The sequence below is a fragment of the Ictidomys tridecemlineatus genome, chromosome 3, assembly GCF_052094955.1.
Source record: "Ictidomys tridecemlineatus isolate mIctTri1 chromosome 3, mIctTri1.hap1, whole genome shotgun sequence".
Taxonomy (NCBI): Eukaryota; Metazoa; Chordata; class Mammalia; order Rodentia; family Sciuridae; genus Ictidomys; species Ictidomys tridecemlineatus.
In genome coordinates, this window is record NC_135479.1 from 106,909,207 (window position 1) to 106,924,149 (window position 14,943).

At 36.2% G+C, this 14,943-nt stretch overlaps 1 protein-coding gene across 3 annotated transcripts in view; it reads right to left on the bottom strand.

Annotated features, from left to right (window-relative positions):
* Positions 1-325: 325 nt before the first annotated feature.
* Positions 326-14,943, bottom strand: part of Sptssb (serine palmitoyltransferase small subunit B) — a 31,579-nt gene continuing 16,961 nt past the window's right edge. For 2 of the 3 annotated variants that reach the window (XM_078043598.1, XM_021735239.3), the window contains exon 3: positions 326-1,886. In XM_078043598.1, coding sequence (XP_077899724.1) covers positions 1,624-1,854 — 231 coding nt within the window. In that variant the 5' untranslated portion in view covers positions 1,855-1,886 and the 3' untranslated portion in view covers positions 326-1,623. Of the gene's footprint in view, positions 1,887-7,258; positions 7,314-14,943 lie in introns of all 3 variants that reach the window. The other variant, XM_021735240.3, reaches the window with a different exon arrangement.

Sequence of the window (14,943 nt, forward strand, 5' to 3'; positions counted from 1 at the left end):
CATGTTGTTCTCCCATGGGCTTCCATGTGGCAATAATTGGCACAGCCCAGCGTGGACCTGACCTGGATTTGCATCCTTACTCTCGTGCTAGTGACTAACTGACCTTGAACAAGAAATGTAACTTTTCTAAGCGCCAGTCTCCTTACCTGTAGTAGGGAGACCTTAATGCTACCTTAAGATGTAAAAGGGGTCCAGCATGATAAGTCCTTTGGTAATGGTACTCTACCATTTAAATCAGCTGTCATATTGGATTAGCAAGAAATAAATTGGGGAGATAATGGTGTCCCATTTAGTGCAATTTGAGAGGAAAAAAAAATCTGCAGTGGACAGTTTACTTATAAAATTAAGCTTAATTTTATTTTGCAAAAAACAAGAAATGCATATTCAGTTATGATTTCTCTTTAAAACACGTGTTTGCTTTTTTACTAACATGCAAGTTAATTTGGCATGCTAATCATCTTTCTTTTTAGCTTTCCTTGGAATTTTTTTCCCCAGCACAAACAAGGGTGCAAATATTGTCAAAAACCTATTTACATTTTTACCTTCCAGAATTACTAACATTAATATTTATTGGGAGGAAAGAAAAGCAGCAAGGCTTGGTCTTTGGCATTAACATTTGATTCAGCAATATAATTAAAAACTTATATTTGCTTTTAAAATACACATTTTGAAGGGAATTTAATAAATCTTGTTTCTGCTCTACAAAGGAGCCACTACATCAAAGCATTTAACTGGAGCTGTCGAGTTCCTGCTGGTGGAATATTACTTCCAGCCTATTTATTAGCTTTTCTTCCTGTAGCTCCACACATGCCTTTTTTTTTTCTTCTAGTGAGTGAAAGCACAGAAAAGAAAATAATTTCCTTTCTCTTTCTTCCCCAGCATCATGCAAGACAAGGGACATCAAAAGTCTTAATATCTACATTTATCTGAATTTACTTTGATTATATTTTGTTTCTTATACTAATATGATTATGTATTATAATACTTACTTGTTTATTTAAAATCAACATTGTTGATTTCAAACTGACTTTTAGAGACATTTGAAATAATTCATGAACCATTTTGAAAGAAAATAATTGCCTCCAGCCTATTCTTTTGCATTTGAAGTAAAAGAATTTCAGGTATTAGCAGTTTACTAGAAAATACAACTTTAGGGAGTCCATATAATTTATTCACATCTTTTTATACATTGTAAACAAGGATAGGATACTTTTGAGAGTAGCCTATGAAGGTTTTTTTCTTGTAATCTATCTTTCAGCATAGGATAGGTATTAAGGGATCATTTTAAGTATAATTATGGTAAATCTCTTATGAACATATTTTCCAGGAAAATTTTATATGAAATTGTCCTGATTTAAAAACAAATTCCAAAGTCATAGATTTGCATTGAGTGAACATGGTATATGAGGTAAAGGCATCATATTTTCTATGGTATAATGCACAATGTAGTATGTACAAAAGAAACTAGAGACATCCATCTCAAACTCTAGGCAGGACACAAGAGTGCATAGAGAAGAGTGATTTTTTCAGGTCAGAGAGTGAAAGATGACACAGTAGTCACCTAAATCAACACGTTGTAAGCAACATAAATGTGCAATGCCATTTCACAGAATGCAAAAGAGATCAATTAGAAATTGTACTTTGATAGCCACATATTTTTGAGAAAAATTCCCAAGCCAGGCGAATGTGGATTGGGATGAAGACATAGGCAGTGTACACCACCATAGCAAAAATGGTTAGTAAGATGGTATTGAACATAGATCGCTCCCAGGGCTCCAAGACAGCACAGCAGCTAATGATTTGGTATTGATAGTAGAGCCAGGAGAAATACTCCTTCACACGCCTGAAATCCATGGCCGGCTCCTTCAAGCTGCAGAAAGTTTGTCCTGTTGAAGAAGATAACAGAGTAGAAGAAAAATGAAATAAGGAACAAAACACAGATTATCCTTAAATTTTCATAATCTTGACAGGTTAAAATCAAAGAATGTTAAGGATCACTGAATGGATTATTAACATGAACATTACATAGAAATAATACTTAACATATTGATAATAGAAAATAATTATCACTACCAAAAATTATTACTAAAATATTATTAGTAATATCTAAAAATGATAATTGTTAGTAATAACTCTCATGGTAACCATTCCTGAAAATTAAGGTCAACCACATTTTCTTTAGCTTTGTACACAAAGAGAGGTAAATGTGAACTTTTCTGTTTCCAACAACATATATCTGGCAGAAGACTTAAGGAATAGTGTGCAGAAAAGTTAATATGGCAAACCTGGGGCTGCTATCTTTAGGAGGGCCTGTGTACAAGTTTGGCCCTTGGCTTGCATCTGAGAACTTGGCTTTTTGGAATGTTCTTTCTATTCTATAAAAATACTAAACTTTAAAAACCATGTAATTTGTAGTGAATACCCACAGTATTCTGGTAGTCTGAAATTTTGAAAATTTCTAGGCAAAGGATGACCACATTGCCAGCCCCAATAGAAACCTTGGGCGCTGAGCATAGCTTCCCTGGGCAAAAACATGGCATATACAGATACTTTTCAAGCAATGGAGTTACATCCCAATAAACATATTTTAAGTTGAAAGTATGGTAAGTTAAAAAATGCATTTAATATACATAATCTATCGACCATCAAAGTTTAGCAACATAGTACATAATTGAGTATGGTTGTCTATCTTTATAATCATGTGGCTGACAGGGATCTGTAGCTCTCTGCTGCAGTCCAGCCTTACCAGGGTGTATATTGTGCCATGTATTATTGGCTCAGGAAAGGAACAAAATACAAAATTAAATGTATACTTTATATGAAGGTTCTATTGCTTTTACACCATCATAACCATTAAAAAATTCTAAGTAGAACCACAATAGGTTGGAGATGAAGGAGGTATTACCACACTTTTTTGATAGTACAGAAGGGAACACATCCATGGGAGTGTCATATCCTGTCGATCCTGTTGTGTATAGTTTTGCTGTGTATCTAGGATGAATCTTTATGGTGATTTGCTGAATATATGAGTGGTCTGGGCAACACCCCAAACAAATGGAAGGCCCAAAGGATACCTTCAGATGATTACTGGTTTGGGGCACAGAATTTATCAAAACTATATAAACAAGTTTTTCTGGCTTTCAGATAGCACCACAGTTATAACCACATGTAAAACTTTACAGAAAGAAGAGCTCCTACTGTTTCTTAGAAAAGATCCCTTGGATGATTTTACAGACCTGTATAGACATGAGAGTGAGTACCTATAGGAATTAGGCTCATTCCTATACCTCTTCTGCTTATTCCTAAGAATGTGACACATCATCAAAGTCTGCTTTGATAACTTTTACTATCCACTCACAGGAAAAAAATTTTGAGGATGATTTCTATTTTCTGGCCTGAAAATATCTCCTTTTTCTTTCTTTTTCTCTTTTTTTCTTTCTCCCTCCCCATCCTTTCTTTTTCTTTTTTTCTCTCCCCCCCCCCAACCTTTTGATACTGGGATTAAACCCAGGGATACTTAACCACTGAGCAACATCACCAGTAAACCCTCCACCCCTTTTCTTTTAGACAAGTTCTCACTAAGTTGTTTAGGGCTTGGCTAAGTTGCTGAGGCTGGCCTTGAACTTGTGATCCTCCTGCCTCTGCTTCCCTAGTTGCTGGGATTTCAGTCATGTACCACCATGCCCAGCTTTTTTCCTTTTTCTTTAACCCTCTTTTGAGTAAAAGCAAGATGCTTTTGCTAAGACCGTGAAGTTCTCAGGCTATAGGGAGATACTGATCCTTGTATACTGGATCCTAGGACGATTCCTGGCATAAAGAGGTCATCAGTAAATATCTCCTGAATGAATAAAAAAATAAGTGAATGAGAAGTAATCAATTTAAAAATAACCATAGAACTATGTCCCAATCTAAGTGAGACATAGTTAGCTATTATTGATTTTAATATGGCTTAGCTTTGAAAAGAAGTAATATATTTGATAAAGGATCATTTCCACAAAAACTTAAAATGGAAAGTCCATGTGTGATGAGATCATAGTTATCTGTAATAATGGCCAAAATTATCCAGATAAATGGATAATTTTTACTTTTCTTTGAAAAGAAAAGCCAGTCTCCCATTTTTCTTAGAAGTCAGGCATGAGAACTAAGCAATTAGATTTAAATGCAGTTGATCTTGGGAAGATATAACTGCTAATGTTCTTTTTTCCTCCCAATTCTGACTGCAGAGAAGAAGCAAAAGTGAATAGGGTTAGGCGTGAAAGAAAATGAGTGACGGAAGGAAGGTGTCTTCATCTGTTTGTGTTGTTATAATACAGACTCTCACAGTTCTAGAGGTTGGGTAGCCCAAGATGTAGGTGCTAGCAGTTTTGGTGTCTGGTGAGGACCCTATATCTGCTTCCAGGATGGTGCCTTGAAGGCCATGTTCTTACATGGAAGAGAGGATGGAAGGGCAAAAGCTGAATGATGTGTGAAGCCTTTTTTTTTTTTTTTAAAATAAAAGCCTATACCCTGTTCACAAAGGAGGAGTCCTCAGGAACATCTACAGGCCTTCTCTCAATACTACTTCATTGGTGATCAAGCTTCAACATGAATTTCAGAAGAGATACAAACATTCAAACTGTACCAGAGTGGTTATTTTTAATAAGTGGCATTATCCCAGCCACTGAGATTTCCCACATTATAGGATGATACAATAGTAAATATTAGGAGTTATCATTATTTGAGCTTTTAGGCTGTCTACTAGACAACTTTTAAACATCTTATTCATGGCTACCCGTACTGGCTTCCTCCTAATTATTCAGAGTTCGAGGCAGTGCCAGGTAACTGATCAGGAGCCTGGAGTCCAGTATGTTAATTAGGTATCTATGCCAGGGTGTGCTAGATGAAGGTGCATTACTCAGAGCCAACTCTGTACTGAGAGTCAGTTTAAACTATTCTTAATACTCTTTTCAATTTTATAATGAGATAATATTGCTGATTTAGAAATATCATTCACCTTTTTTCTTTATATTATAGTTTTTTAAAGTGCACTAATTAATCTTCTGGTGATTGCTTTCTCTTTTAAAATTAATTCCTTGCTTGGGCAGTCTTGGTGGTTATTGATTATAGTCTTATGAGAGACCCTGAGCCAGAGATACCGAGATACCCAGCTAAGCTACATCCAGATTCCTGAGCCATAGAATCTGTGAGGTAATCAATGTTTATTTGTAAAATACTGGAAGGTAACCAATCAATTAATCAATCACTCAAAGAAATAACCCATAAAAAGCATAGAAACATGTATTATACCAAAGAAGGAGACATAGTAAGACCTTGGTCACAAATACCCCAAATCTGCTATGATCTGAAATATGGTCATTTCAAATACATTTTCATACTGCTAACAATTTAAGGAGTTAAGATTTAATTTTTTTTTCCTAGACTGTTTCTACAATCTGTCATTTCTTAGCCCTCTGAGCAGTCAGCTCTGACATGGGAAAAGTGCTTTTATTGTCAACTATCACTTTAATCTCATGAAGTCTAAAAGTCATTCCACAAAAAAAACATTGATTGTCCCCCTTTCTTTGATTCTCTTTCCCCCTATTGATTATAAGCAATTTTAAAGATTGTTTATTCATTGTTTCTTATGATGAAAAGGTGAGAAGACAGAGAGAGTTCGTTATTATTGGTAGGCCATCTGGTACAATCTATTGTTAGAATGTTCCCTATTTTTAGATTCTACATTTGCTTAGGTAATATAATTCTTCTTCCTTGTGAGTCCATTTTATTAACCCCTTATGGGACTATATGCATGATTTTAAAAAACCACTTTAGACAATTTGATGAATAACATGGGTAGGAGAATTCATTTTTCATTGAACAAACACCATTTTGGTATAACTATGTGCCTCTGGATAGTAATGGCCCCAGAAGGACTCTGTTCCAAAAAGCATTGCAGGCAGGAAATGCTGTTCTGGAACACATAACAAGCAATGAATGAGGGGCCAGGAATGAGCAATAAATAGAGGCAAAGAAGATAGAAAATGCTAAGAAGGACGTTGGAAAAAGAGGCTGAATTTAGGCAAATAACTTGATTAAATGTAGGCAACCTAGAACCAGATGAGAGCATATGTCTTAGTCTGGAGTTTTCACAATGAAATGTTAAATTTGCTTACTTACTTCTTTAAAGACTTAATGCCATATCCCAGTGAAGGGCTTGAAATATTTACTTTATTCAAGCACACCATGAATCTCTTTGTTTTTAGCTCTATGCTTTTTTAAAAAATGATTTACCATGTTTGGAAATATTCTTTAAAATATTTCCTCTAAACTGGATGACTTTTAAAACCCACTTGTACCTTTAATGAGGTTGTACATTCAAAAGTGGCACTGCCTAAGCAGGTGGTGGCATGTCTTCGTGGGTGCAGTGCCTGGGACGCACTCTAATATGGTTTTGACTCTGACATGCTGAATTATTTGATGATACCTGCTTTAGACTGAATGTTTGTTTTCCCCCAAATACTATCTTGAAATCTTAACCCTCCAAATGATAGTACTAGGAGGTGGGGCCTCAGGAAAATGATTAGGCAGAGCCCTCATGAATGGAATTAGTGCCCTTATAAAAGAGATCCCAGAGAGCTCTCTTGCTCCATCTGCTTCATGCGGACACAGGGAGAATAGAGCTGTCTATGAACTAGGAAGACGCCCTCACTAGACACTGACTCTTTGGAAGCCTCAGTCTTGGATTCCCCAGCCTTGAGAGCCATGAAAAGTGAAATCCTATTGTAGGTGAGCCGCCTAGAACATGATATTGATATAGCTGCCAGAACAGACTCAAACAACATTCTCTGGTAAAGAGGAGGGCAGTCGATTTTAAGATTTTAAAAGGGATCATCATACTGCCGCCTGGGCTTCTCAGGAGGCCCTGTTGAAGCACAAAGCAGTTGAAGCTCCCAGTAAGAACTGGAGAGGGGAGTCACACAAAGTCATCACTGTCACCTGGAGTGAACAGATTGTTAAGCAGGGAGAAAATCCCTCTCTGAGCCTTTTTTTTTTTTTTTTAAATCATGAGAAAGTCTCCTTCAGACAGGACTAGAGCAGTATACATTTCAACATTACCTAGAGGATTCGATTGATCAGAATCTCCCTAATGAATAATAAAACAATTTACATTTTCATCGGATTACTTGGAGTTTAGAAAGCATTTCTATTTTACTTGCAAAGCCCAGAGTATGTATTTGGGAATAAAGAGAGTGGTTCAAATTCTGACTCCTTTACTTACTGGCTATGTGACCTTGGGCCAGTTACTTAATTGTCCTTGGCCTCGATTTCGTCACCTGTAAAATGGAAATAATAATTCCTATTGTTTAGGGCTGCTGTGAGGAACAGAAATAATGCAAATACAGCATCAATCCCAGGGGCTCGAATGTGGAAGAAATGCTTAGATAGGGAGACAGAATCTAGCTATAAGAAGACTTTCCTTTCTCCTTTACTTCCATTTATCCATTGAAAATAATTATCAGCATCCTGGAAGTTGCTTTCAGAATATTCCACTGAATTTTTTATGGAAATTGCACTGAATATTCCATGGTGAACAAGACAGGCATGGCCATTCCATGGTCTAGTCTACCAATACATAGTTCAAACAATACTTAGCTCCTGTACTGGGTAGCTAAAATGGAATCTTAAGAGTGCTAGTGGACTGTAGAGATCCCCTAAGGTGAATCACTCATTTTAAAGAAAAGGACCAAGCCTATGAGTTAGTATTAAATTGATATTAAATTGGTTGACATTAGTTTGTCAAGACAAATTCCAGTTATTGACCCATGGATTGGCATGGATTTATATACCATAAATTAACAATGAAATAAGAAGTAGAAATTCCAATGAAGATTTTCTGTGTTCTTCTCAAAGCCAAGCAAAGACAAGGGACCTGGGTGTGAAGGATATCAGGGAGGCCTCAGTCCCATACTCTCTCAGTTTCCCCGGATCCTATCCTTTCCTTACATAAGATTTTTTTTTCTTTCTGACATTGGTTAGTTCAGATTCTGGTCTAGCAACTGAGGGTTTGAATGATCACTTATTGCAAATATAATTGGGAACCAGTAAAACCTAAGGTTTTTATTGGTAATGTACTCATGAGCATGGATGAAAGAACCATAGCCAGGCTACAGGAAAGAGAGGGAGGATTGTTAAGAATCAGAGTGAGGGACTGGCTTCTAGAAAGAATTCACTGAATGAATAGGGACACTGGAAAATAATCAAGGACTTTGAAGTCCCCTAAGAGATTATTGCATAATTGAATGAAGAATTAGTTGCTCTCTTTTTAAAATTTGTAATGTTACTACCCTTTGATCAATAGGTGAAGATTCTTTTTTCTTGCTATAGTTATGTGCAGTGAGGAAGGAGATAAAGTTTCATCTCTCTTCCAGACTGAAAGTGAAAAGACCTGGGATACTTGATTCAGGGTCAGGACTCCCTTCTGGCTAAATGGATAAGAAAATGAACAAGTACAACAATTATAAAAATTCAGGTGGTAACATGAACTGTGAGGGGAGCTTGCAAGAGAAGTGGTGTCTGGGCTTGCTCAAAAAGTTTATTGTTGTTTTCTGCTCTGGGGAATAGGAGTGGTAGGAAGTTAGATAATTGTGATGCAAGATGAGTTGCCGGTAATTTAGGATGGTGGCATCTACCTTGGGAGTATTGCAGAAGAAGTGATCTTGCAGTTCCTCCTCTGCCAAAAAAAAAAAAAAAAAAAAAAAAAAAAAAGGAGTACTTCACATTATTAGACTTTTTCTGTCAGGGATTTCTTTTTCTAAAAATTAGGTTCCCTCTTGGGTTAAAAAAAAAAAAAGTCAGGGGGCTAACATGTTTTAGGTGACATTTACTTATACAACATTAGAATCAGGAACTAAAAAATGAGGAACAGCAATTAATTTGTAGCTAGCTCTTTCCCAACTCATTTTGAAATTCTATATCAATTACCCAGCTGTTTCTGTGCTTCACATTCAGAAGTTGAAATCTGAGAAGTGAGTGATAAAAGTTTTCTGCCTATTGAGGAGATGCTCTCTCTAAAAAGAGACTATGCTTGTATTCAGAAGTAGCTTTCTTTGAAAAGAACTCAGTATAACTTATGCAAATACAAGCCTTCCTTTAGTTAAGTAATTCACTTATTAAAAGGAAAAAGGAAAAAGAAAAAAAGAATGGCAGTGATTTCCTTCTGAATAGTACAGTACAGAACAGGAAGGTAAAGAAGAGTAAGTTTACAAGGAAGACGAATAAGCACTGCTCAGTTGTTTTAGGTCAGCCTCAGCAGTGATTGCTCACATTGGTAGTATGTATCCACGATGTAATCTCATGAAAATGGCTTCCTACCTCTACAGTCTTCCTGTAAATAACCCACAGGACTAATCATTAAAAAATTAATAATACTAAATAAATAAATAAATTCCAGTAGAAGATACATGACCAGCACTCCTCAAAATTCTCAGTCATCAAAAACAAAAAACAACCCCCCCCAAAAAAAAGTGTGAAAAATGGTCACAGCTCAGAGGAGCTCAAGGAAATGTAATGACTAATTGTAATGTGGTGCCCCAGATGGAGTCCTGCATCAGAAAAATGATATTAGGTAAAAACTAAGGAAATCTCAGTAAATTAGGGAATTTAGTTAATAATAGTGTATCACTATTGTCTCATGAGTTGTAACAAATATGTCATACTGAGGTAAGATTTGAATAGGGGAAATTAGGTTCAGGATATGTGGGAACTCTCTGTAGCATCGTCTTGATTTTTCTGAAAATTGTTCTAAAAAATTAAGATTGTTCTAAAAAATTAAGTTTATTTTAAAATTTCAAAGAAAAAGAATTAGGAAGTTCTTGAAAGGTCTGGAGTTATCTTTGTTCTAAACTCTAGTGAATTTTGCTTATGTTAGTTATCTTTGCCTTATGAAAATCTTTTCCCAATAACTCTTGTAGGTAGGTTAAACAATTCCTCCTACAAGGGACTGGCTTTAAACATTTTAAAATACAATAGGAAAAAATACAGTTTGCACTGTGATCCATTGTACGTACATGATCATGTAACTGAAACAAACACTCTCCAAATAATACTATCTTTGAGATGGATGCTGATATTTTATGTTCTATTCTCTTCTCTTATATTATTACACTATATTCTACCCTATTCTGTTATTCTCTCTTTTCATTAAAAATATCCCAGTTGTGATATACCACATAGATTTCTTAGCCCACTGATTGCAACTTACAATTGGAAAACTATTTTAAGGGCTTAACTCAAGGGCTAGCTTCTCTAAGATATATCTGTACTGTTCAATAGAGCAGCCACTAGGCACATGTGGAAATTTAAATTTCAAGTGCACTTGTGACATGTGGCTACCATATTGAATAGCATTTATGTAGAATATCTCCATTACTGCAGAAAGTTTTATTGTACTTTACTGCAGAATATCTCCATCTCTTGGGCTAATGAAACAGCTTAACAACTTGTCTCCCTTTGAGATTACAATCTTCCATGCTGCTGTTATAATTAACTTTCTAAACATAGAGTTCATTTTTCTGCTTGAAAACCTCCAATGGTTCGCCATTCTTATGAAATGAAACATTTAAGGCCCTGTACAGTTTGATTCCTTCACCTCTCCAGCTTCATCTCTCAACTCTCCTGCTAAATACCATTGATTCTAAATCTTCCATGTTTTAGTTCACACTCTTTTCTTTCCTAGAAATTTTCTTGTGCCTCTTCTCTGCCAAATAAAATCCTGTATATTTTCAAGGCCCACTTCTTATATTGTCTCCACTGCAAAAGATTCTCTGAAGACCCTCCCTGTCTGCCAAAGAAATACATTGCTTTCTACGTGTTACCATTGTAGCAACATTTCAACACTATACTGTATTAAAATTAACTATGTACAACCGATTTCCCCACTAGCCTGGGAGGTCTTCAAACATGTGGAATGTGTAGCATTTAATTCTGCAGTATCTGGCAGGTAAGTTGGTTGATTGACTGACTGACTGAATAACCAAAAGTTGTAAGGTTATTGAGGGCAGAACCACACTTGGGCTTATTTAATAACTCAGGATGATGAGGGAGCCCATACAAGTTGCTTATGAATTCACATTGCCTGCTTTCAGGCAATGAGTTTTGACAGATTATTTTCTGCAAATTCAGTACCATCTGTCTTTTTGAAGGATGGAAGAGAGATAGTACTATTTTTTTTAAGAAACATATAAAATGCTTTTGTAGTTTCTCATAATGTTAAAAGTTCATGGACTCTGTGGAGAATAAGAAACTCGTGTGAGGTGGATTTAAATCCCTCTAATGTGGTTTTTACAAGTGCTTCTCCTAACTGAGTAATAATTTAAGATTAGCAGGTAGAAAGTGGTTCTAAAGGAAGTAATCCCAGGCTGGAGCACTGGTAGACTGAACACATTGCAGCTTTCTCATCTCATAATGTATCTTTGTAAGAATTAGGCACAACAGGAGCTTGCTGGGTTTTTAGTGTCTGTTTATCTGGCTCTAATTTTTCTGTTGGTGACCCCAATGTTTTTGATGCCCTACAGAAAGTTCCTTTCCTTTTCTTCTCCTTGCTCTTTTTCTAATCTATTTTACTTCATATCCTTGGGCATGTTGTGAAATCTTTCTGTGTCATAGTTTCTCCACGTGTAAAAGATAATTGATAATTGGAGATAGTTGATAATTGCCTGTAAGTCTGTCTCAGTGATGTGGTAAGGAGTGTAGGGATGGGTTTTGGCTCTGAAAGTGATAATAAGAATAATAGCAACTGCAGTGTCTTATATTGGTGGAGGAGCCTTAAACTGTTTGAACGACTTTGCTAAATTATAGACTCAGAGAGTTTTTGTGGACTATCCTATAATGGTTACTTCAATATGGAGTGGTTTGTCTAATCTATAGGGAAAAACAAAACAAACAAACAAACAAACAACCCCCCCAAAAGCCCAGCCCTGTTTGTGTTTGCTAATTGAATTGCCCAGTATGTTAAATATAAATAAATAACTCTAAGCATATATGCAGCCATTATTGCAAACCACGACTTAAAAGGCATTGCAATCTCTAAAGAAATTTTCAAAAGTGTCTTGGGCAGGGCCACTACATTCTGTTGTGTAGGCTATGCACTGCACAACCTTATGTGATGGTTCTTGTCCTGGGGGGCCTAATACAAGCTGGTTATTCATGTAAGCACCATCTGATTCACAGAGATAAAGACCCTTCCTTCCTTCTTTCCTTCCTTCCTTCCTTCCTTCCTTCCTTCCTTCCTTCCTTCCTTCCTTCCTTCCTTCCTTCCTTCTTTCCTCCTTCCCTTCCTCTCTTCCTTCCCCCCTTTTCTAGTAGAGATTGAACCCAGGGCTTTACCACTGAGCTACAATCCCTAGCCCAAGACTCAATTTCTTATGAGAGACACAAATATGGTTTATATTTGTATGGCAGATATATGCCATGTATGACTCGTGGCAGCATCTCATAATGTATCTTTGTAAGAATTAGGCACAACAGGAGCTTGCTGGCTTTTTAGTATCTGTATATCTGGCTCTAATTTTTCTGTTGGTGACCCAAGTGTTTTTGATGCCCTACAGAAAGTTCCATCTTTCATCCTTCCTAATTTCTTCTTGGAATTCCCTTTCCAGGTTAGGGTGCTCTCCAGCCTTCCTTTGGCAACTAGTTTCTCATGTTGACAGAAGAGTGAGTACTTGAAGTCAGACTAGAGAGCTAAAAAGACAAAGTAAATTTGTGATGATCAAAGCCAAGAAACAAAATTAAACAACCATGGGGCAATTAAGGGACTTTCTTTACACTTTCAGGAGGAGTGGGATAATTCTATGGATTCCCCAGAGAGGAAGAAACCATTGTAAGTCAAAGGTGTGTATTGCTTTTAGGCAACTCAGTTACTCTAATTAAATTTTGTAACCTTGTACTTAAATTGAGTTGCTATTATTAGAAGTGAGTTCATTATTAGTAAAATAATATATTAAAAGGAAAAAATTTACCAACAATGTAGCTAAATTGGTACAGAGTGTTTTGTGGCATGTGAACTAAACTTAATGCCTTTAATTTTCATTAACACTAACAAAAGCAGAATAGAAAACACGGCTTTCCAGTTAAGCAAGGGATGCCATTATGTGATAAGACCACTGTGATTTCAAAATAGACTTTGGTTTTTGGCATATTCTGGCAGACTCCAGTGGAATTTATGAATGAAGGACTTCTGGCTAGGAAAGAAAATTTGAAATTTGACTTTAATGGAGTATTACTCTGCATTAAAAAATGACAAAATCATAGAATTCGGAGGGAAATGGATGGCATTAGAGCAGATTATGCTAAGTGAAGCTAGCCAATCCCTAAAAACCAAATGCCAAATGTCTTCTTTGATATAAGGGGAGTAACTAAGGACAGAGTAGGGATGAAGAGCATGAGAAGAAGATTAACATTAAACAGGGACGAGAGGTGGGAGGGAAAGGGAGAGAGAAGGGAAATTGCATGGAAATGGAAGGAGACCCTCAGGGTTATACAAAAATACATACAAGAGGAAGTGAGGGGTAAGGGAAGAATAATACAAGTGGAAGAAATGATTTACAGTAGAAGAGGTAGAGAGAGAAGAGGGAAGGGGAGGAGAGGGGAGGGGAGGGGAGGGGAGGGGTGATAGTAGAGGATAGGAAAGGCAGCAGAATACAACAGACACTAGAATGGCAATGTGTAAATCAATGGAAGTGTAATTGATGTGATTCAGCAATCTGTATACGGGGTAAAAATGGGAGTTCATAACCCACTTGAATCAAACTGTGAAATATGATATATCAAGAACTATGTAATGTTTTGAACAACCAACAATAAAAAAAGAAAAAATAAATAAAAAAATAAAAATCAAAGGCTTAGTCAACTTTAAAAAAATTATTAAAATAATTTAGGACTTACTAAATTCAACTGGTTCTATTTTAATGTTATGTGGTTTTCAAAAGGTTTCTTTTGAAATTAAAATGAGTAGCAAGTATATAGAGACTGAGATGTTATGAATGGAAAGAGAATTTTATAATGGGATGGAGGACAATAGAGTTTGTCTTGTTTCTGATATCCTTTCATGTACTACATAGAAACAGGGAAGTGTCCTTGTTTACTTCTGAAAGTACTGGAATGGAGGGTGGGCATCTGGGCAAAGGTTTAGCTACAATGTGTTTCTTAAGACAATCTTCTTGATTACAATTTAAAAAACTGTTATTCTATGGGGCTGGGTTGTGGCTCAGTGGTAGCGTGCTCACCTAGCATGCATGAGGCACTGGGTTCCATCTTCAGCACCACATAAAAACAAAATAATGTGTCCGCCTAAAACTAAAGATACATAAATAAATAAATGTTAAAAAAACCTGTTATTCTATAAAGAAGAAAAGAGGAAAGTGTATAACTTCTGAGTAACTTTTCATTTCTGAAGATGTTGTGTCCAAAGGTTGCCAAATTGCTTTTAGAGGTAAAACAATGAACAAAACTACAATACTATCATGAATTTAAGTCACTTGAAGTTATTTTTGAAAAGTCATTAAATCTAAATTCAAAGAAGCATAATTGTAGTAGTCAAAAGGTAGAAGCGACCCAAATATCCTCCATAAAATGAATCAATAAAGGATGAGATCACACACACACACACACACACACACACACACACACACACAGGAATATATTCATCCTTGAAAAAGAAGGAAATTCCATCACATGTTACAACATGGATAAATCTTGTTGAAGTGAAATAAACTACTCACAAAAGAAAAATGCTATGTGACTTTACTTTCATGAGGTATCAAGAGTTGCTAAACCCATGGACACAGAAAGTAGAATGGTGGTTACCTGGGGCTGAGTTTGGGGAAATATAGAGTTGTCATTTAATAGGATGGAATTTGGGTTCTGCACAACGATGAAGTTCTAGAGACTGGTGGCACAGCAATGCGA